The 22,222-nt window shown below is 41.3% G+C and overlaps 1 protein-coding gene across 1 annotated transcript in view; it reads left to right on the forward strand.

The window, feature by feature from the left end:
- Positions 1 to 440: 440 nt before the first annotated feature.
- The window catches only part of IRAK4 (interleukin 1 receptor associated kinase 4), a 45,484-nt gene continuing 23,702 nt past the window's right edge, over positions 441 to 22,222 (forward strand). The window contains exons 1-8 of the mRNA XM_070948073.1: positions 441 to 601; positions 1,417 to 1,562; positions 3,486 to 3,635; positions 6,238 to 6,398; positions 7,111 to 7,175; positions 8,226 to 8,340; positions 21,052 to 21,161; positions 21,383 to 21,566. Coding sequence (XP_070804174.1) covers positions 441 to 601; positions 1,417 to 1,562; positions 3,486 to 3,635; positions 6,238 to 6,398; positions 7,111 to 7,175; positions 8,226 to 8,340; positions 21,052 to 21,161; positions 21,383 to 21,566 — 1,092 coding nt within the window. The remainder of the gene's footprint in view (positions 602 to 1,416; positions 1,563 to 3,485; positions 3,636 to 6,237; positions 6,399 to 7,110; positions 7,176 to 8,225; positions 8,341 to 21,051; positions 21,162 to 21,382; positions 21,567 to 22,222) is intronic.

Here is a 22,222-nt window from a genome sequence, read left to right on the forward strand (position 1 = left end):
AAGCCAGATTCACTTAACAACTGTGTTATTAACTAAACAACTGCAATGATTCACTTAACAACTGTGGCAAGAAAGGTTGTAAAATGGGGCAAAACTCACTTAACAAATGTCTCCCTTAGCAATATAAATTTTGGGCTCAATTTTGTTGTAAAATTGAGGACTACCTGTATTTGTTATCTTTTAAAGGGATTGGTTCACATTTATTTGACAGAATATGTGTGATGGATGATTGAATGTTTTGAAAAGAAGCTGCTAAAATAATTCAAAACTTGTAGTGACATAGTAATCAAATACTGCATTATAACCAGTACCGTGGGAAAACTTGTAAAAGTAAAGTACAAATGAAACATGCATTACAGCCTTGTGATTAGTGCATAATCTTGGATTATTAAAAAGGAGTGCTTAAAAGCAACTTCATTTGTATTTGTCAGGAATCAAAAATGACCAATTCCATAACACCTTCTACCTATGTACGTTCCCTTGGCTATGGAATGATGAGACAGCTAGCAGATTTCATTGATCCACAAGAAGGATGGAAGAAATTAGCTGCTGATATAACTGATTCATCTGGTGCAAAACGATACAACCAAATGCAAATAAGGTAAGGTATGGAAACCAAAGGGGAAGCATTGTTACATATTTATTTATGTTTTTAATAAATTTATATAGTGACCTAAGCCCTTGATTCTAGCTGGAGTTAGCTTGCAACTTGCTAAATAATTTGGTCATTGAAAATGAAGGCAATAGAACTAGTGGATGCTCAAGCATGCTCACTGTGAGTGATTGGTAGTTGGAGTGAGGGACCAAAAAAATTGTCAGAACAGCTGCTGTTGGGACATCGCTAAGGGGAGGGAATAAAAGTCAACCTTTGAGATGGACTCTGTCTGAGTTTTCTCCTGCTTGTATATCTAGACTAGAGATGTGAGAAGCTATATTGGATCACATTGATATTATATTGCCTGTAAGTTTTCACTGAAAGATTGACTGTCCAAAATAAGACTTAGGTGTCTACAGTTTGGGGTTGTTTAACAGGGATGGCAACTTTATTTTAAGAATGGCACCTTGATACTGAACCTTTCTTTAATATCTGATCTTTGCTATATTTGTTACATATATCACTCTGTTTGTGAAAACAATCTTGAAAATTAATTATACAATTCATTTCTGTGCTAGGTGTAATCCTGTTTTCTCATTGTTACTGGGCTCAGCTATTATATAAATTATATAATATATAAATTATTTAAGACAGTAGGTTCATGTATCCTAGTACTTTATAGCTGGCAGAATAATTAATGTTTAGCTGCTCAGGCTTGGACTAAAAACTTAATAGCAAAAGTGCAACTAAAATGGTTATAACATGTCACATTTTTTTTATAAATAATAGCTAATTCTTTAACATATGTATATACCTTAAAGGCGATTTGAAGCATTAAAACAAGTAGGAAAAAGTCCCACCTGTGAATTACTTTATGATTGGGGAACATTAAATTGTACAGTTAGTGATTTGGTGGACCTTCTCATCAGAAATCAGTTCTTGGCACCAGCAAGTCTTTTGATTCCAGGTAATTTTGATCTACACTTTATCTTTCACACAAGCATTTTGTTTTCTTGAAAATGTTGATTTCATACAATTAAACTATAATGGAACATGTTTTGTTCTGGCTTATTGCTAATATGAAACCTAGCCATTGTCATTTTTAAACCATGGTTAAACTAGTGAACCAAATATTACTAGCAATCTTTTCCTGAAATGTCTGTAGAGAGTACACTTAAATCACTATCCTTTTACAAGATGATCTAGAACAATGATGGTGAATCTTTTAGAGACCGAGTGCCCAAACTGCAACCCAAAACCCACTTATTTATTGCAACGTGCCAACATGGCAATTTAACCTGAATACTTAGGTTTTACTACCTAAAATAATGATAAACAAGGCAGAGTTCAGTTAATTGTTCTAAGAAAAACGTGATAAATGCACTTTTATGCCCTTTCATTTTTTTTCTGCTTTTGAAATATTACATTTAGCAACAATAAAAAAGAAAAACTTTTGTAATATCATTTCTCTCTTTCCCTCCCTCTCTCCCTTCCCCCCTCTTTCTCTCTCTCTTTCCTTCTCCCCCCTCTCTGCCTCTCTCTATTTTTGTCTCTGTTTCCCTCCATCTCTCTTTCCCTCTCTCTGTCTCTCTCTTTCTCTTTCCCTCCCTCTCCCTCTTTCTCTCTCTTTCCCTCTCCCCTCTCTCCCCCCCCCGGGGGAAAAGGAACCCCTGAATTGGTGCTGGGTGGTGGGAATCTGACGCCCAGGAGCTGTGCGTCAACAATCAGCTGGTCGGCAGAGAGCTGAACACCAGCTGGCCAGCGGGGAGACGGGGCATCAACACCGGCAACTCTGCAGGAAAATCAACTGACATCCGGGAGACAAGAGCGAGCTGACGACGATGCAGGGTTGCATTGAGGCTCCGCATCATAATGGGCTCCAAGAGGAGGGGACCCTGTCTCCCCCATTGTGAAGCATGTTAAATTTCACTGTGCTGCACAAGGCACTGCGAGAGCAATGGGCAGGCCATGGAAACAGCAACAGCAAATGTACCGCTACAAAGGCGGAATGCTGTTTTGCGGAAAGGCAAGTGCAGGGGTGCTTTGCTCCCGCACTAACGCTCCGGCCACCGCCACAACAGGGCAACAGCTCTTTCATCCACTGCTGCGACGGGGAGCTGCAGCAGGGTTTTTTTGAACCCTGAAATAAGCACTTGGCCTTATTGCCATGCACTCAAAAGCCCGATTGGGCTTATTATCAGGGAATGTCTTATTTTTGGGGAAACAGGGTAGTCAAAAATTCTTGGCTAGCATAATTGAATAACTACCACAAAGTGAGGCTACTTTATACTAAGTATACTAAATATACTAAGGATACAGTTAAAATTTACATTTTTTTAAAAAAAACTTTGTTTATTAAGTTTACTGATAGGTTATGCTGCCGAATTAATACATGCTTTTTAAATGAAATGGATAGTATTTTCAGGACTTTAATTTTTTTCATCTGCATTTGAAGAAACTTACATAGAACTAAATATCAGTAGTTAGGAAAATAAAATAGTTTTTTATGTATGTGAAAAGGCTAGTATTTTTCTGTTTTATACTATATATTAAAAATCCCTTTTATTCAGTGGGGTAGAAATGATGGCAAAATTTGCAAGTTTACATTTGAGGAATCTTTCAGATTATGAGTGGTTGTAAACTGTGGTGAAGGGCATCATTCACAATTTAATCAGCCCCAAGTTTTCATACCATTCTAGGTGACTCACATTATAACTTTATGTTAACCCCATAGTATGCTTAAGACACTAAGTGATTAGTCAAGCATAATTCCTTACACCTTTTTTTAAGTGTTCTAGGATGAATGCATTTACTGACATCTATAAGATTTTATTTAATGGTAAATTCTGTAACCATGATGAAAATATAAGCCTGTCTCTATCCTTACCAGAAACTGTACTCCTACATAAAAAAGGACCTCTTGTAGAAGGCAAGAAAATACCACCTGAATGGTTATCCTTGGATCCAAATGAAGGTCACCTAACATCAAATAGTTGTGATCTGAGTTCAGAGAACAACAGCAGTCACCTTAATGATACAGGTAGACAGTTATCCTTTCCAAACTTTAACTCATCTTTTATTCTACCTTTGCTAGCCCATTCCAGTATAGGTGTTGGTTTCAGATGACAAGCTGGTAGATATATATATACAAACTTACAGCTCTTAACAACATGAAACAAGGCTGTTTCTTTCTAGGAGGATTCTGGGTATTATGTCTTGACACTGTAATATTATCAATCAGCAGTCAGGGCACCTGGCTATAAAGACAGATCTGCTCAGTTGCCTGTGGTCTGCGTAGCAAACCATCTTGTCCCTGAAAATGCTTTTGGCCAGAAGGCTGGCTATGTATACAAACCTGGTGTGAAGAATCCAATGTCCACATAGGAATTGAGGAGAGGCAAAACTCTTTTATTTCTGTACAGAAGCAGAAGAGGATGCCTCTGGAGTTTACATTCAAGAAGTACCCCAGTAATCAGGCACAATTATTTTTATACAATTTGCTACAGGAAACAAAAGTAAGAGAATTGCTTATTGGTTACAAAATTACCAATACTTGACAGTCATACATGTGTACAAAGCAAAACTATCCCACAATACTCCATTAATTATTTAATTCTATATCATTATCATACAAGATGACTACCTCTGGGTGTGATGTTTTTTTACTATGCTGTGAATTATTTATCTCCGGGCCCTTGCCTAACACCCCTAACCACTGTTAAGCTACCGTATTTTTCGGAGTATAAGACGCACCTTTTTACCCCCCAAAAGGGGGTGAAAATTTAGGTGCGTCTTATACACCGAATGTAGCCCTGCCCACCCACTGGCCCCCAACCCTTTGTCCTCTGTCTCCCAGCAGTTACCTCCTTGCAAGCAAACAGCAAGAAAAAACAGCCCCATTCAGCTTCAGCATAGGCTAATTAGCACAAGTTGATTAGATCGGCCTCCCGACTCTCAGCTGATTTGCTCAGCTGTTTTGCGCAGGCTCTTTTGCAAGGTCTTGTTTTGCAAGCTCTTTGCTTGCTGCAAAGAGTGCTGAAGCAGATTTTTTTTCCCCCTAACTAAAACAAAACTGAAAGTAAAGCAGGCTCCGTTGCAACGTGACAAAATGAGGAAGGGAGAGAGATTTCTTTTTCTTTTTGCTCACCAAAAAAGGTAGGTGTAAACAATGGGAAATTTAGGGCAAAAGAGGAGAGTTCAAGATTTTAAAACACAAAAGAAAAAAAGGTCTATTTAACTAGGGAATTGTAATAATTGAGATGCTATTAATTGTATATTGTGTTGAAAGCAGAAATGGTTAAGTTATGGTTTGGAGGAATATAGGGGGAAAATTATTTGGTTTATTATTATTGGTAAATATAATTAATTGAGTTGTAAGAAATTGGATTGCATGGAAATAATTGAAATATTCATGTTCATAATTGATTTATATAAAAATGTTGAATTTGTATTAAACAATTGTAATATTAAATAATTAACCAATGTGAGGATGGATATAAAAATAGATGACAATGGGAAGGGGTATAATATAGAATAGAAGGGAAAAATTGAATTTGATTAAGATTAGAGATGAGAATGAAGGGTAATTTTGGTTTTTTTAAAAAAATAGATGAAGAATAAATATGGCAAAAAGGAAATATAGAAATTGTAAATTTAATTGAAATGACTAAACACTGTTTAAATTTGTGAACCAGCCAAATACTCTGTTCAAAGAAAATACATTGTATGTTTGTATGTGTGCTTGTCTAAAAAATAAAAAAATAAAAACTTAAAAAAAAAAACCCAAAAAAGGTAGGTACGTCTTATACTCCGGTGCGTCTTATACTCCGAAAAATACGGTAAATACCAGGGACCTTTTTAAAAATCCAGTAACAGGTTTGCTTGCAAGTGTCAAAGACTCTTGCTGTCAGATTTTATGAAATGTTACTTCTAGCAGTCAAAGGCACAAATGAAGTAATTGCTTTGGCTAAAGTTAATTTAAAAGTTTACAAAAGCCTCTAATTATTTATTAGTAACCTAATAAACCACCAAATCTTTAAACTGGAAAGATATCATACCTAAGAACAAAGGAAATTTCCACTAATCCTACAATGTCAGCCTTAGTTGCTTGTAAAACGTCAAAAAATCTGTTGTATAAATACAGTAACTAAACCTTGAAGTCCAACAGATACCAGCCTTGAAAACCTACATCAGTATATTAAATTGTGTTTGCCGAACCTCATTCAGGTATTTGATTCCAAAAATTGTCTAGAAACTTTAATTTGATCCACTTTGTTGTACATTGATCACTGCTTGGTTGGATTATTGTAATACACTATATGATAGGCTTCCTTTGGAGATGGGGTCACTATAATAGTTATTGGAAAACTTCTGATCCCTATGAATAATGTTGTTTTATTTATTTATTTATTTATTTATTTATTTATTTATTCAACTTGTATGCTGCCTTTCTCCGAAGACTCAAGCAATTGAGTCATATAGCCATATAGCAATTAGATTGCTATATAGCACAGCACTGAGACATGTAATTTACAATATGTAAATAAATTAAGGTAGAGTTTGGATTATAAGATTTCCATGCTTAAAATGGTTTTGTGATTTGCACTCAATCTTGTTCTTCCTGATTCCCGGCTTCTGTCTAGGATTGAAAAGCTTCTTGTTTTATGAGCTGAAAAGTATCACAAATAACTTTGATGACCAAACTGTGTCAGCTGGTGGCAACAAGATTGGTGAAGGAGGCTTTGGAGTGGTTTACAAAGGATGCATCAATGGCCAAACAGTGGCAGTGAAAAAACTTACAGCTGTAAATTTTCAATTATTTTGCTAATAGTAATCTTTGATATATGCCTATTTAATTTAAAGAATTATGTAATAAAAGGAGAATAGAAAATCATGCACTAATAATGTTATGTTACCTTTCACACTACATTTATAGTATCTAATAGAAAAATTAGAGCAAGAGCAAAATTCTTTAACAAATCAAGCAGGAAAATTATTTCAAGTAATTATGCTTCAGAAATTTTTGAGTTATAACAGATTTTAATAATCCTGTGTAGAAAACATTACTTATGACAAAATTCTTCAATTTACTGTTCTACAAACATTTTGGGCTTAACAAAGTAAGACTGGCACAAGTAGAAATTCAGATATTTACTGGTTCTGAGAGCATAATTGATTTGTTTTGTTCACACCATGTTGAAATGGAACAATGGATATTTAAATCAGCCACAATTAACAGAACTCACATAAGATGCTGAATCATAAAGCATTTTTAGAAGTCCCTCATTAGCTAGCATGGTTTCCTTTGATTTCCTATTTAAACCAGATAGCATGGATAATAGGCCATGTTTCTGGCTAATATAGGATATGAACCCAGATAATTGCAGTTTATTTACTTTCTCTTAGGTAATGAAATCAAGGCATAGCATGTGTGAACCAACCATAATAGGGCTCTGCAAAAAATAAGTATATTTTCTATCAACCACATATGTACATTTATTTTTATTTTATTGTAGTTGGCTGATATAAGTATCGAAGAGCTGAAAAAGCAATTTGAGCAAGAAATAAAGATTATGGCAAAGTAAGTAGTAAGTGTTGTTAAAATATTGTTACAATATATATCTGCAATAAATTGCTAGTTTTTTTAAAATTTGGTCTTAGTACTAAAATTGAAATCTTAGTAGAAAATATGTAGAAATATTAGATATTTCTTCTAGTTGCAAATTGTAAAAATTAAGGTGCATTAGAAACTAGGGAAATAATTACTGATAATATTATTGCATACAAGTAGCTTAGGAAAATGTTGATATAGCAATCAAAATAGTTAAGTTGTAATTTTAAAATTCCTTTTTAATTTCCATGTTCTTTAATATTACTAGTACAACTATACACATAGAATGGCCATCTCTTGGGAAAGGGACTAGCATTGTGCAGGGCCATAGCTTTTAAAATTTTTAGAATTTTAAAAAAATTAAACAAGGTAGCTGAAGGGAACTTCAGTTTCAATTCTAACATGAGGAAATTTCTGTAGAAATGAACATGATTTGTTCGGAAGTCATTTATTTTGCTGATCTCAACTGTTCATTTGCAAAAACATATTTCCCAATTATTTTTACGTACAATTTTTTGATGTTTAGGTAGCTTTCTTTGAATAATTACTGTGATCTCTTCTGAATATATGAACTAAAAAAAAGTTTCCACTAATTGCAATGAAATGTACTCTTTTTAAACCTTTGAAGTTTCATGGAATTTTTTAGGTCATTCATGTGTTAAAATAAACATTTGTTTTTTATTTTATATATACAAATATCCTTGAGATTCCAATTTTTATGTTTTTTTAAAAAAATACCATATTACTTTGTATCTAGTTAGATCAGTTATTGCCCTAACTCAGGCCACATAGGACAGGTGGCATTCATATCTTTACAACTGTCATACATCAATTAACACAGAATATTTTGTGTAGAAAATATGAGATCGGTCACTGAAGACATTGAATCAATTTCTCTGCTGTATAGTCAATTTACAGTCAAAGCCAGAACTAGCTTAAATCCATTATGTTTTTCAGAATGGTACATATTGAAAAACAGAAAAGCCCCAACAATATAAAACTATCCACTTTTGTCTACAGGTGCCAACATGAGAACTTAGTAGAATTGCTTGGTTTCTCAAATGATTTTGATCAGCCTTGCTTAGTATATGATTATATGCCCAAAGGCTCCTTGCTTGATAGATTAGCTTGCCTGGTAAGTGCTTTTTTTAGTATTCAGGTCTAAAGGTATGAAACTTGACCATTCATGCAGGATCATGCTTTTTAAATATTTAACTTTTTAAAACTTAATGAAAACCAGAAATCATATGGCTTAATAATATTGCTTTTCTAGTACATTGTCAGCTATTTCTCGATTAATTATTTTGGAGAAAAACTTGTTTAATATTAAAACATTTCTCTACCTAAGATTAATTCCTGTTTGAATTCCTAATAAATGTTTTATGAATCAGTTCAAGATTTCAGAAAAATCTGTAGCCTTTGCAGATATAATGTTAAACTATTATTCTTCATTTAGTACAGCTAGAAGGAATATATCAGATATTTTACTACCTTTAAAAATAATTAGAGATTGTTATGCTTGAATAGGAGCAAAACGTTCTTAGCTTAAAGTATAGTATCTGTTGGGAAAAAATGGTTCATAATCCATGGTGAATTTAGCTTTTATTTTTCAAAACATGGTATTTTAACTTGTTAAGGCATAAAAAACTTTAATAAAGAGTTCTGCTCTTTATTTAGTGTTATTGGAATTAGTGGGAAAAGTATATATCTTAGCCATATTATTCATGTAATATTAAAGTATATTTTATTGTTTTTTTCCTAAAGTAGACTTTTTAATGTATTTCCAAATTTTCTTTTACTGGATATGAAATACAGGTAGTCCTTGATTTACAACAGTTTGTTTAGTGACTGTTTAAAGTTACAATGGCACAGGACTTCAGGTTTGGCGTCGCGGCGAGACAGTCAGGGAAATAGAGGGTTCTGATGAGCGCCGAGAAAACCCCGGCTGCCGAACCACTGCCGATGGGACCAGAACCGTCCTGCAGGGACGGGGGGAAAAGAGGGGTGCCTCGGACGACCAAGAGGAACAGGCAAGTTCCTTAGAGGTCAGAGGGAACCCTCTGTGAGTCGGCGGCGGGTGGGGGGGCAGGAGCCATGGCTGCTGCCACGAAGCTGGGACTAACAACCGGACTAAGAGATGTGCAGGAGGAAAGTGGATTGAAACAGAGCTCTTTGAAGCCAGGCTTGTAACAATGCTTAGAGCAAGATTTTTAACTATAATACCCCTAGCCTTAAAATAGCGGCTGAACAACAAAGGGGCTATGGAAAGCTTAAAATGTAACTTTTAAGAGACAAAGATCCAACAAAACAACCAACTCTTGAATAGAACTGATGGATTAAATATAGAGACGTGAAAAGACTGGATTTTTTTAAAATTTGAACTGGATTTTAAAAAAGAAGATGATTTGATTTGATATTCTTAAAATCAAAGGAAGAAGCGTAATTAAATTGGACTGTTATATAATCACAATAAAATGGATACTTGCATGACTAATGGAAAATGGATTGTAGAGGGACACTTTCTGGTTCAAAAAGGAACATTGTAATTCGTCTTTGTTATGGAAAATTTTGAACTCTACAGATAACAGTCGTGGTGACTTTGTGGTGGAGGTTTTTTTCTTGTCTGCAGGCAGTTTGACTTTGGTGAAAAGAAAAGGAAACTACAATGGAACTCCTATAATTGGAATAATAATAATTTAAAAACTGGTGCAGGAATAAAAGAAGGATTTAGAGCAGGCTCAAGAGAAGGGAACTTGATGCATTTTCAAGCAAGAACCATGTCTCAGTGCTAAATTGTCATAAAAAAAGGATAATGATAAATATGATTAACTGAAATAATGTATAGATGGATGGAAATAACAAAGAGGAGTATGCTGGGATTAATTAATTAATTTATTTATTTATTAATCAAATTTCTATACCGCCCTACTCCCGAAGGACTCAGGGCGGTGAACAGCCAAGATAAAATACAGATAATACAAATATTAAAAAAATCCCTTAAAATTATTAAATATTTCAGCCAAAACACAGATTAAAACACCCAATTTATAAAATCACAAATTTAAAAATTTAAAAAATTTAAAAGATGGGAGTTAGGCCAGGCCAGCTTGCTGAAATAGGAAAGTTTTGAGAGCACGGCGAAACGTGCACAGGTCCGGGATCTTCCGTATCTCTGGGGGGAGCTCGTTCCAGATGGCAGGTGCCCCCACAGAGAAGGCTCTCCCCCTGGGGGCCACCAGTCGACACTGTTTGGCCGACGGCACCCTGAGGAGCCCCTCTCTATGGGAGCATACTGGTCGGTGAGAGGCTATTGGTAGCAGAAGGCGGTCTCGTAGATACCCCGGTCCGATGCCATGGAGCGCTCTAAAGGTGGTAACCAAAACCTTGAAGCGCACCCAGAAGACCACCGGGAGCCAGTGCAGCTCGCGCAGGAGGGGGGTCACATGGGAGCGCCATGTCGCTCCCATAACCACCCGCGCGGCCGCATTCTGGACCCGCTGGAGCCTCCGGGTGCTCCTCAAGGGGAGCCCCATCTAGAGAGCATTGCAGTAGTCCAAGTGGGAAGTAATGAGAGCATGAGTGACCGTATTTAACGAGTCCCGATCCAGAAAGGGACGCAACTGGCGAATCAGGCGGACCTGATAAAAAGTTCCCCTGGCCACGGCCGTCATGTGCTCTTCTAAAGACAGCCGTGAGTCCAGGAGGACACCCAAGTTGCGAACCCTCTCCGTGGGGGCCAGTGACTCGCCCCCAATAGTCAGTGATGGCACCAACTGACTATATCGGGATGTCGGAAACCACAGCCACTCGGTCTTGGATGGGTTGAGCCTGAGTCTATTTCTCCCCATCCAGATCCACACGGCCTCCAGGCACCGGGACATCACTTCAAGGGCATCATTGGGGTGCTCCGTAAAGCTAACTATCATTATGCTGTGATTAAGCGCTCTACATGGGGCTACCCTTGAAAAGTGTTCAGAGACAACAGTTGGTCCAGAACGCAGCCGCGCGAGCTGTCGGTGCACCTAGGTACACCCACATTACACCAATTCTCCGTGAGCTGCACTGGCTCCCTATTGGTCTCCGGTCACAATTCAAGGTGTTGATTATTACCTTTAAAGCCCTACATGGCTCAGGGCCAGGTTATCTTCGAGACCGCCTTCTGCCGCATAGCTCCCAGTGACCGGTAAGATCCCACAGAGTTGGTCTCCTCCGGGTCCCATCAGCTAAACAATGTCGGCTGGTGGGCCTGCGGGGGAGGGCCTTCTCTGTGGCTGCCTCAGCTCTCTGGAACCAATTACCTCCTGAAGTCTGGACCATCCCCACCCTATTGGACTTCCGAAAAGTGGTGAAGACCTGGCTTTTCCGGCAGGCCTGGGGCCGTTGATCTCACTCTTGTGATCTGGCGAGATCCGGCCATGAATGGTGTGAATGAGTTTTTAATGTTTTTAATGTTTTTTTAATTTTTCAATGTCTTTTTATAATGATTTTTTAAATGTATTGTGAGCCGCCCTGAGTCTTCGGAGAGGGGCGGCATATAAATTTAATAAATTAAATTAAATTAAATTAAATAATTAAATTAAATTAAATTAAATTATTAAATTAATTAAATTAAATTAAATTAAATTAACAGCCAAAAAACAAAAAAGAATATGCTGTGTTTAACAGCCAAAAAATAAAAATGACTATGCAGTGTTTAACAGCCAAAAAACAAAAACGATTATGCTGTATTTGACAGCCAAAAAACAAAAATGACTATGCTGTGTTTAACAGCCAATAAAGTTAACTGTGATTATGCTATGATTAACAGCAAAAAAACAAAAAAGAATATGCTGTGTTTAATCACCAAAAAACAAAAATGATTATGTTGGGTAGGACAGCAAAATAAAGAGGATTTTGCTGGGAGTAACAGTAATGCTGGGATTAACAGCCAAAAAATAAAAATTATGCTGGGTAGGACAGCCAAAAAAAAGGAGTATGTTGAGATTAACAGTAAAAATGAAATGTATAAATTGGGTTTAACAACCGAAATAAAGATGATAATGCTGAGTTCAACAGTAATAAAAAAGAAATGATTGTATTAGGATTAATAGTAAAGTAATGAAGATGATTATATTGGGAGCAATAGTTAAAATATCTTTTAAATGTTTACAATAACTGTAATGATTTATATTGTTAAAATATATCCATCTAAGCAAAAAGAAAGAGAAAAGTTGAATGATATTTGGTTAGGATTTAAGATTTAAGTAACGGGTCTCAGCTCCTTGTCTCGTACGGCACGGAGACAGCAATAAAACACAGCCGGACACATCAACTGAATGGTGAATGCTGGTTTAATGCTTTTGTCAGATACGAGACAACGCCAAGCTACAAAGTCTTTCAAAGTTGGCGCTATGAGGCGGATGCTCATAGCGCTTTATATTTCCGTGCCCCACCCCTCATTACTCCCCTTCGTAATGATCGGGGCGTTGTCCCATCAGTTGCGCCGTTGTAGTTTGGGATCGCATTTCTGGCGTTTTTCCTAGCGTCTGTAGTTATCCTAACCCGACGCCCTTCCACTCCCTCGCGTGTCGCCTTGTCTATATCCCGTGCCACCTCCACCGCTACGACGTCTTGCTGTTTCGCCGTAGAACATTGTGAGTAATATCCTCCACCGGTCCTCCACCGTTTCTCCTTCCCGTCCCCTCCGTATGCCGAGCACGCTGGGCTCGACAGGCGGCTCCCCTTCACCAGGGTCCTCTCTGGAAAACACAAAGTAGATATATTAGTATTACCCGACGGTTTCCATGGGTATTTTTTATGGAACCGGCATGTTAACCGGTCAGCTGCGGTGTCTGTCGCTAGAACCCAGGTGGCTTCCTCTAGTGGATATCCCTTCCACCTCACTAAGTATTGTAACCTACCACGGTGGATTCGGGAATCTAGGATATCCTCCACCTCGTAATGTTCTCCATGTACTGGTGGGGGTGGGGCTGGTGTGGGTCTCACAGTAGTTACAGGTTTAAGGAGGCTGCAGTGAAACACCGGATGGATTTTCCCTAACAGGGACGGAAGTTTTAGACTGACTGTAACTGGATTAATAATTTTTTCGATGGGGAAGGGACCTAGGTATTTGGGTCCCAGTTTCTGATTAGGTAGTCGGCGTTTGATATATTTCGTGGACAGGTAGACCATATCCCTGATTTTAAAAGGTTTGGATACGGCTCGTTTTTTGTTGGCCTGGATTTTATATTCGGCTGCCGCTTTATCAAGGGCAGATTTTACTTGAGGCCACAGAGTTCGTATTTTCTCTCCCCACTCGCTAGGCGCTATTTCTGGTTGCGTAGGTCTGAGTTCTGGGATAGCGACGAAGTCTTGTCCAGTAACTATTTGGAATGGCGTATATCCAGTGCTGCGATGTACCGCATTGTTATACGCCACTTTGGCGAAAGGTAATAGAGCAGCCCAGTCTGTCTGTTGGTACGAAACATAGCTTCTTAAATAGCGTTCCACCATTGCATTAGCCCTTTTGGCAGCGCCATTGGTACTAGGGTGGAATGCTGAACTGAATCCTTGAGTGGAACCTATTAATTGAAGGAAGTTTCGCCAAAACCGTGCTGTAAATTGTACCCCTCTATCTGAAATAATTCTACGGGGTACCCCATGAAGTTGATAGATGTGCTGGACAAATAGTTTAGTTAATTTTCGGGCTGACGGGAGTCCAGCGCAGGGTATAAAATGGGCCTGTTTGGAAAAGAGATCGATAACAGTCCAGATAACATTACAGCCATTGCTTTGTGGTAGGTCCACTATGAAGTCCATAGCTATCTCTTCCCCAGGGTCTCTTCAGATTAGCCACGGTTTGTAGTAAACCGAGAGGTTTTCCAGGTTTGGGCTTCGCTTTGGCGCAGATGTTACAACTATTGACATATTCTTCTATTTCCTGTCTCATTCGAGGCCACCAGAACTGTCGTCTAGCCAAATGTAACGTTTTCAGGAATCCAAAATGCCCAGCAGCCTTGACATCATGGCATTGCTGTAGTACGTCGTCTCTCAGTACCCTGGGAATGTACAGCTTGTCGTCTTTCCATGCGTATCCATTCTTACGAACAACCAATTGGCAATGTGATGCTACCCAATCATCGGTTCGTAAAGCTTCTTGAAGCTTGGTCTTCCATCCTTGTGCAAATTCGCTCGGTGCCCTATTTCCGGCGGCTATATGTTTGGCGGGTATCATGGCTTGTACAACTTCATCCCTTTGACTGTGATACTGTGGCATTCGTGATAGGGCATCCGCCAAAAAGTTTTTCCCCGTGGGAACATATTTTAAGGAGAAGTTAAACCGTTGAAAATACTGAGCCCACCGCACCTGTTTAGGCAATAACTTTCGAGGGGTTTGCAGGGATATCAGGTTTCGATGGTCGGTCCACACTTCGAATGGCACTTTTGACCCCTCCAGGAGATGCCACCAGGTAAGAAGTGCCCACCTAACTGCGAATGCCTCTTTTTCCCAAATGGCCCATCCGCGTTCTGTTGGGGTAAACTTTTTCGATGTATAGGCACAGGGTTGTAATTGCCCTTTTTTGTTTGATTGGAGCAATACAGCGCCCACCGCTACATCGCTGGCATTGGTTTGTACTACAAATGGCTTATCTTGGTTGGGGTGCTGCAAGATTGGCTCCTTGGCGAATAATGTCTTCAAAATATCGAAAGCTTTCTGACATTCGGTAGTCCAGAGGACCTGTTGGCTTGGTTTTGGGGGGGGAGTGGCTCCCTTTTGTCCGTAGAAGGTTGGTAAGTGGTAATGCTATATGTGCAAAGGCTGGAATAAATTGACGGTAGAAACTAGCGAACCCGAGGAAACTTTGTACTTGTTTTCTCGTCTTTGGCACGTGCCACTCCATAACCACCATCACCTTTTTGGGATCCATTCACAAACCTCCCTTCGAGATTCTATTCCCATAAATAGTCCAACTCGGTGCAATGGAACTCGCATTTGGATACCCTGACGAAAAGTTTGGCGGCCAATAGTTTTTCAAGCATTTGGCGGACCAAGCGTATATGCTCCTCTATAGTGTCGGTGTAGATGAGTATGTCATCCAAATATACTAAGACTCCCCGATAGAGATGTTTATGCAATACCTCATTGATGAGTTGCATGAACACGGCGGGAGCTCCTTGTAATCCAAAGGGCATCACTTTGAATTTATAGCTCCCAAGGGGGCAGTTGAACGTGGTTTTCCACTCGTCCCCCTCTTTGATGCGGATCTGATAGTAAGCCTCCCTTAGGTCCAATTTAGTGAATATTCGGCCTGCGGCCAATGTTGCTAAGAGGTCTTTTATCAATGGCAGTGGGTATAGGGGTTCGACACTTACGGCGTTCAGGCCACGGAAATCAACGTATAATCGAAGGCCCCCATCTTTCTTTTCCTGGAAAAGGACGGGCGCTGCCATAGGAGCCCGGCTTGGTGCTATAAAACCCCAGCTAAGTTATTGTCGATATACCTTTGCAACTCTTCTATCTCCTTGGGAGTCATCACATACATGCGTGGTTTCGGCAGTTTAGCTCCTGGGATCAATTCAATGGCGCGATGTGGGAGGGTGTCACAACGGTCCTCGCTAAAAACATCAGACAGGTCCGCGTACGCGTCGGGGACCCCTGGTACCCAGGTGTCCTTTAATCGAGGTTCCGTTTGTGGGTGAACACCCCAGGTCTGATCGGTTGGCCTTTCCTCCCTTGGCTCAGGGCCTAGCTCTAAGCATAATTTTCTATATCCGCCCTCCCACCATATGGTAGGTCTCCACTTGTCCAAACAGGCCAGACCTAATATAAGGAGTTCTATGATGCACTCTACCACTATGAACTGGATGAGCTCCCAATGCTCCCCTATCTCTAATCTTACGGGTTCTGTCACTTGGGTTGCCGGAGATCCTCCAAGAACTGACCCGTCCATTTGCTCAAAACGAATGGGGACTTTTAACGGGGTCATGCGTAGTCCCAGCTCTTTGGCCAGAGAGGCTCGGATCAGGCACCTAGTGCACCCAGAGTCTACAAGTGTCCCTCGGCAAACCATGGTATTAGTGTGGGGATGCCGGAGACTAACTTGAATAATGAACGGACGGATGGGGGCACTCACCATCGGATCACGGTTGTCCTCCTTGTCGCTATTGCCCAGCACCACCGGCAAGTCACCAGGTCCCGGGGGGGTGCCCTCCTCCTTAACAGGGCTATCGCTATCCATTGTCACGGCCTGCGAAGCCACCCGGGACCGCTCGGGTGTTATCCGTCTTCCATCTCTGCCGCCAGGTCGATCAAGTGTGCGTCCCGTCGACGATTGAGGAGGAGGAAATGGGCAATCGGCAGCTCGATGTCCAGTCTGGTTGCATCGGAAACACCAAAAAGGTGCCCTTCGTGAGGACCCAGGGGTTGCGGTGGGCCTCCCCGAATCTCGGGTAGTGGATGGCCTATTGGGTGGTCTTCGTCTCAGCATGGTTCCAGTGGTCTCTCGAAGTCGGAACTCCCTCAATCCCAAATCCAGGTCAATGGCCGCCTTGAACCACTCCGTCAAACGGGGAGGTAAACCCCGATATACGCAAGCCTGCCGCAATTCCCTATCCAGGCCAAGGTGGAACTGGTGGACTAACATCCACTCCGGCCACGCCCGCAGCAACCCTGCAACAGAGCGGAACACCTTCACATACTCTCTAGCTAGGCGACCCCTCTGCCGTAAGGCCACCAATTCTCCTTCAGCTTGTTGGATGTGGGAGTCATCTTCAAAACGGGCCCGGAGGCCCTCTAGGAACAGCCCCACATCTGTCAACTCTCGAGCGTGGTCGCTGTGCAGGTCGGCCACCCAATCGGCTGCCTCTCCTTGCAGCACTGTGGTAACTGCCACCACCATGGACCACTGGGTAGGATAAAATTGCCCATACAAGTCAAAATAGCTGAGGACTTGACTTAGAAAGATAGCCACCCTGTCTGCGCTGCCATCAAATGATGCTCGTAGTGGGGGCGGGCCCCACATTGGTTGAGGCTGCCACGGACCCTGGCCAGGAGGTCCTGCATATCCGGGAGTGGGGTGAGCCTGAGGTGCGGGCAGTCGCTGTACCCGGTGTTGACGTCCGAAACTCGCCCCGTGTTGGCTTGTCGGTTATCCCCTTGGAAGGGCTGAGGGGCGGGGGGGTGTCCTCCGCCCTGGCCGGCAGATCCCGGATCGGGCCCCATAGGACGAGGACGGGTCTCTGGTTTTGCCCGTTCCGGACTTTGTGTTCTGCTTGCAGACGTATCCAAGTGCAATTTGAGGCTAGCTAACCGGAACCGGGTCAATCCGGACGTACCCGAACTGTGCCACGTCTCCGCCCCTTCAGCCCATGGTTGCCATGAGGGAGCGTCTCTGAAACTACTCTCCCCAAACCGCTCCCTCAGAATCTCCAGAGTAGAAGAGCTGAGGCCGGTGGAGTAGCTCCATTCGCCCCCTTCATCGTCATCCACCCAACGCCTTTCTCTCCAACGCCTAAACGACTCAGCCGGGGGGGTGATGGTAGGGACTTTCCCGCCAGCCACAGCTGGGCTGCGCCACCAGTCTCCGGATGAAGGATGCCCCTCCGTTGGCTTCGTTTCAACTTCACCCGCTCCTCCGCCCTCCTCACCTTGGCTTATGGGCCGTTCCTTCGGTCTCACCACTGGCTGCATCTCGTCCGAGACCTCCGGTCGTGCGCTCACCTCCTCTGCCAGCATCTCTGCCAACGCCTCCACCTCGGGGTCCATCCCTTCCGCCATGCCAGACGTCCAAACGCACCTCGAGTGCGAAGCTAGAGCGAATGGAGTGCCAACTTTCTCTCAGCTCCTTGTCCCGTACGGCACGGAGACAGCAATAAAACACAGCTGGACACATCAACTGGTGGACGCTGGTTTAATGCTTTCGTCAGATACGAGACAACGCCAAGCTACAAAGTCTTTTAAAGTTGGCGCTACGAGCATCCGCCTCGTAGTGCTTTATATTTCCGCGCCCCACCCCTCATTACTCCCCTTCGTAATGATCGGGGCGTCCCATCAGTTGTGCCGTTGTAGTTTGGGATCGCATTTCCGGCGTTTTTCCTAGTGTCCGTAGTTATCCTAACCCAACGCCCTTCCACCCCCTCGCGTGTCGCCTTGTCTATATCCCGTGCCACCTCCACCGCTACGACGTCTTGCTGTTTCACCGTAGAACGTTGTGAGTAATATCCTCCACCAGTCCTCCACCGTTTCTCCTTCCCGTCCCCTCTGTATGCTGAGCACGCCGGGCTCGACAACGGGTTTTTAGGATAACGGCATAGTTAAATTGATAGAATTTAGGGAAATAACTGGGTAAAATATTAAGTTGTGTTAATTGGAAATTAAGACTTGTTAGTGATTTGTACTAATTTGTGACCGGATCAATGCTTCTTTTTGGAAAAGATGTGTTTTATTTTTATGTTTTTTAAAAAATAAAAAAACTTACATCGGCACTGAAAAAAATGACATGACCATTTTCCACAGTTACTGTTGTGATCCAGGCCCAAGTAGGTATTATCAGATGCAATCAGTTTGAAACAAACAGACTTTATTAGAAAAGCTGAGAATTAACTCAGCTTTCTGGATCGCGACGCCTTGCGCACAGTCACTCATGCCCTTGTCACCTCCCGACTGGACTACTGTAATGCTCTCTACATGGGGCTCCCCTTGAAAAGCACCCGGAGGCTCCAACTGGTCCAGAATGCGGCCGCGCGGGTGGTTATAGTCGCAACTTGTTGTGCCCATGTGACACCCCTCCTGCGCGAGCTGCACTGGCTCCCAGTGGTCTTTCGGGAGCGATTCAAGGTGTTGGTTACCACCTTTAAAGCGCTCCATGGCATTGGACCTGGATACCTTCGAGACCGTCTTCTGCCATCAGTAGCCTCCCACCAGCCAGTCCGCTCCCACAGAGGGGGTCTCCTCAGGGTGCCATCGGACAAATTATGTCGGCTGCCGACACCCAGGGGGAGGGCCTTCTCTGTGGGAGCCCCTGCCCTTTGGAATGAACTGCCCCCAGAAATTCGTAAGCTCTGATCTCCGTGTATTTCGCTGTGCCCTCAAAACCTTGTTATTCCACCAGGCCGGGCTATCAATGTAAAGATTTTAATTGGTTTTAAATATGGGATTTTAAATTTGGGGATTTTATAATTGAGCCAATTATTTAATAATTTTAATTATTTTTAAATTGTCTGTCTTTGTGCTTTTAATCAGACTGTACACTGCCCTGAGTCCTTCAGGAGAAGGGCAGTATAGAAATAAAATTAATAAATAAATAAAATAAATAAACTCATTCTCAGCATACTCCAAACTAATTCAAAACAAATTCTTCATAACAATTCTTCAGCCTTATCACCAACCTTGGTCTAATTAGGCAACCTGTCAAAGGCTTTTCTTGGCAAAAGTTCAGAAGCAGAAGATGCTGACAAATAAATGCAGCAAGACAAGAAACAAATCTGTCAACGTTGTTTTCCGACAAAGAGCCCAAGAGCCATTGCTGGTCTTTTAAGCCTTATAGGAGGGGCCAATCATCTCTTGGCCTTACTCCCGAGTCGTCCTTTTTGCTTTAGCTGCTCTTGCCTTCTGGCAGCTCTTCTCATGCGTGCACTAGGAACAGGCTCCTCCTTTTTCTCTGCCACTCTGCAGTCAGCCTCTGGAGGTGCCGGAGTCTGCACATCACTCCCAGATGGCCCTGGCCCCATCTCTGCCTCTGACGCAGAGCCCTCATCTGGGCCTTCCCTAGCCTCCAGGACTGGCCCATGTTCTTCCTCAGCCTCCTCACTGTCTGACTCCGCTGTCAGCTCCGCAGGCTGCTGGAGGACCACAACAGTTACGACCATTCCAGCAACTCCATCGTCATGTGATTAAAATTCAGATGGTTGGCAACTGGTTCATATTTATGACCATTGCTGTGTCCCAAAATCATGTGATCAACTTTTGTGACCTTCTGACAAGCAAAGTCAATGGGAAAGCCAGATTAATTTAACTACCAGGTTTCTAATTTATCAACTGCAGTGATTCACTTAACAACCGAGGCAAATAACCAAGATTATTAACACAGCTGCCTGCAATTACTGCTGGTTCGAATCTCTCCAAGGCTCAAGGTTGACTCAGCCTTCCATCCTTTCTAAGGTATGTGAAATGAGGACTCAGTTTGTGGGGGCAATGAGCTGACTTTGTATAAATATACAAAAGTATGAAGGCTATTGCTTAACGCATTGTAAGCCGCCCTGAGTCTCCGGAGAAGGGCGGCATATAAATCAAATTAAAAAAAAAAAAGATTGTAAAATGGGGCAAAATTAACTTAACAAATATCTCACTTATCAACATAAATTTTGGGCTCAATTATAGTTGTAACTTGAGGACTACCTGTATTGTAATTCATAAATTCTGTAGTCAAAAAGTTCATTATGACATGACCAGTTTTCTTTAACTAGTGACTACTAATCCTGCTAATACTAATTGAACAAATTAAGGATAAACTTTAAAGATTGGAGTTTATAATATATAATTATATTATTTATTATAAGAATTAAAGTATATAATTTATACAATATATAAAAATGAGATAGAAACATACTTCTTTTCCAAATTGCCAAATATGACCTTTCAATTCATGGAATCACTGACATGAAAAAATAAGATCCAAATTTATAAACTGCAGCTCATCTTGGAAAAAAATATCAGAAGTTTTGTAGCTTTAATTGGTTAGTGCTGCTTGTTCTTGGGAATGGAATGCTCTCAACTTTGTTTTTCTTCTTTTGTTAGTTTAATTTTATTTAATAAAATAAGTGATCCCAATAAAGTGCTGAGATTTTTCTACTCTCTCTGTTTATAAAGGACAACTCTTCACCAATACCATGGGAAACAAGATGCAACATTGCGTACGGGACATCAAATGGAATCTCCTTCTTGCATGAAAATAACCATATTCATAGAGATGTTAAAAGGTAGAACCTGTAAAATTAATTTCTGTGAAAAGCATTCTAAAGGGTGACAGTAGGATAAAAAGGCTGTAAGATTTACCCCTTTCCTTTGAGTTCCTTGTGAAATGAATTCCAGAAAGGTTCCTGCCATTTGGATTTAACCAGCTGTTATTTCTGCTTGATATATTGCCCCCCTTTCAGGAAAAGGGCAAAAAATAACTTTTAGCTTACTATTTTTTCCCCAGTGCGAATATCTTACTGACAGAAACATTTGTACCAAAACTTTCTGACTTTGGGCTTGCAAGGGCATCGGTAAGATTTACACACACTATTCTAACAGATAGAATAGTTGGGACAGCAGCTTATATGGCTCCAGAGGCATTAAGAGGGGAGATAACTCCTAAATCGGATATCTTCAGTTTTGGCGTGGTAAGTTGCTATTTTTTAAAATAAATCAGTAAATGGGGGTTGTTTTCCCTTTCTGTTCCCTAAACCACCTTGCCTAATGAAAAATTATTGTTAGCTTATAAACTGTAGCTTGTTTTCCAACTTTGGGATGGTCCAATGCACAACTAAATTTAACTCCAGGTTTCCTGTAATGACAGTGTCTCAATTGTTGTTGAATTGCTCTGCTTTTGAAGACAGGCTTCATTTTTCTTCAATAAGAAAGTCATGAATGAGAAGACTTCTGGTTTGCTCCTCGTCGCTGCCAGACGGTCCCTTGGGACCGCCAGCCCCATCGCCTGTAAAGAGCCGCCTTTACAACGGTAAGGCGGCTCGAAAAACTCCATTTCCACGAGGAAATGTGAGATAGAGCCGGCGAGGGCAGGTAGAGCTCTCTGCGAAGCCCCAAAAGTTTTTTTTTACTTTTGGGGACGAAGCAGATGAGGCTCCCTATTTCCCCCGCCGCCGCTCCGGGCGTTGGGAGACCTCTGCCTTTTTGCAGAGCCAGGCGACGAGAACAAGCCTATTAAAGAAAACTAACAGATGAATTAAAGAGGATGAGATCTGGACCTGTGACCCTGAATTGCAAGTATTTTCATTTATTTTTAAAAAAAAGTTACTGAAGAAGGAAAAAAAGAATT

This window comes from Pituophis catenifer, unplaced genomic scaffold (genome assembly GCF_029215685.1).
Source record: "Pituophis catenifer annectens isolate HBS135680 unplaced genomic scaffold, rPitCat1.0.hap2 SCAF_7, whole genome shotgun sequence".
Taxonomy (NCBI): domain Eukaryota; kingdom Metazoa; phylum Chordata; class Lepidosauria; order Squamata; family Colubridae; genus Pituophis; species Pituophis catenifer.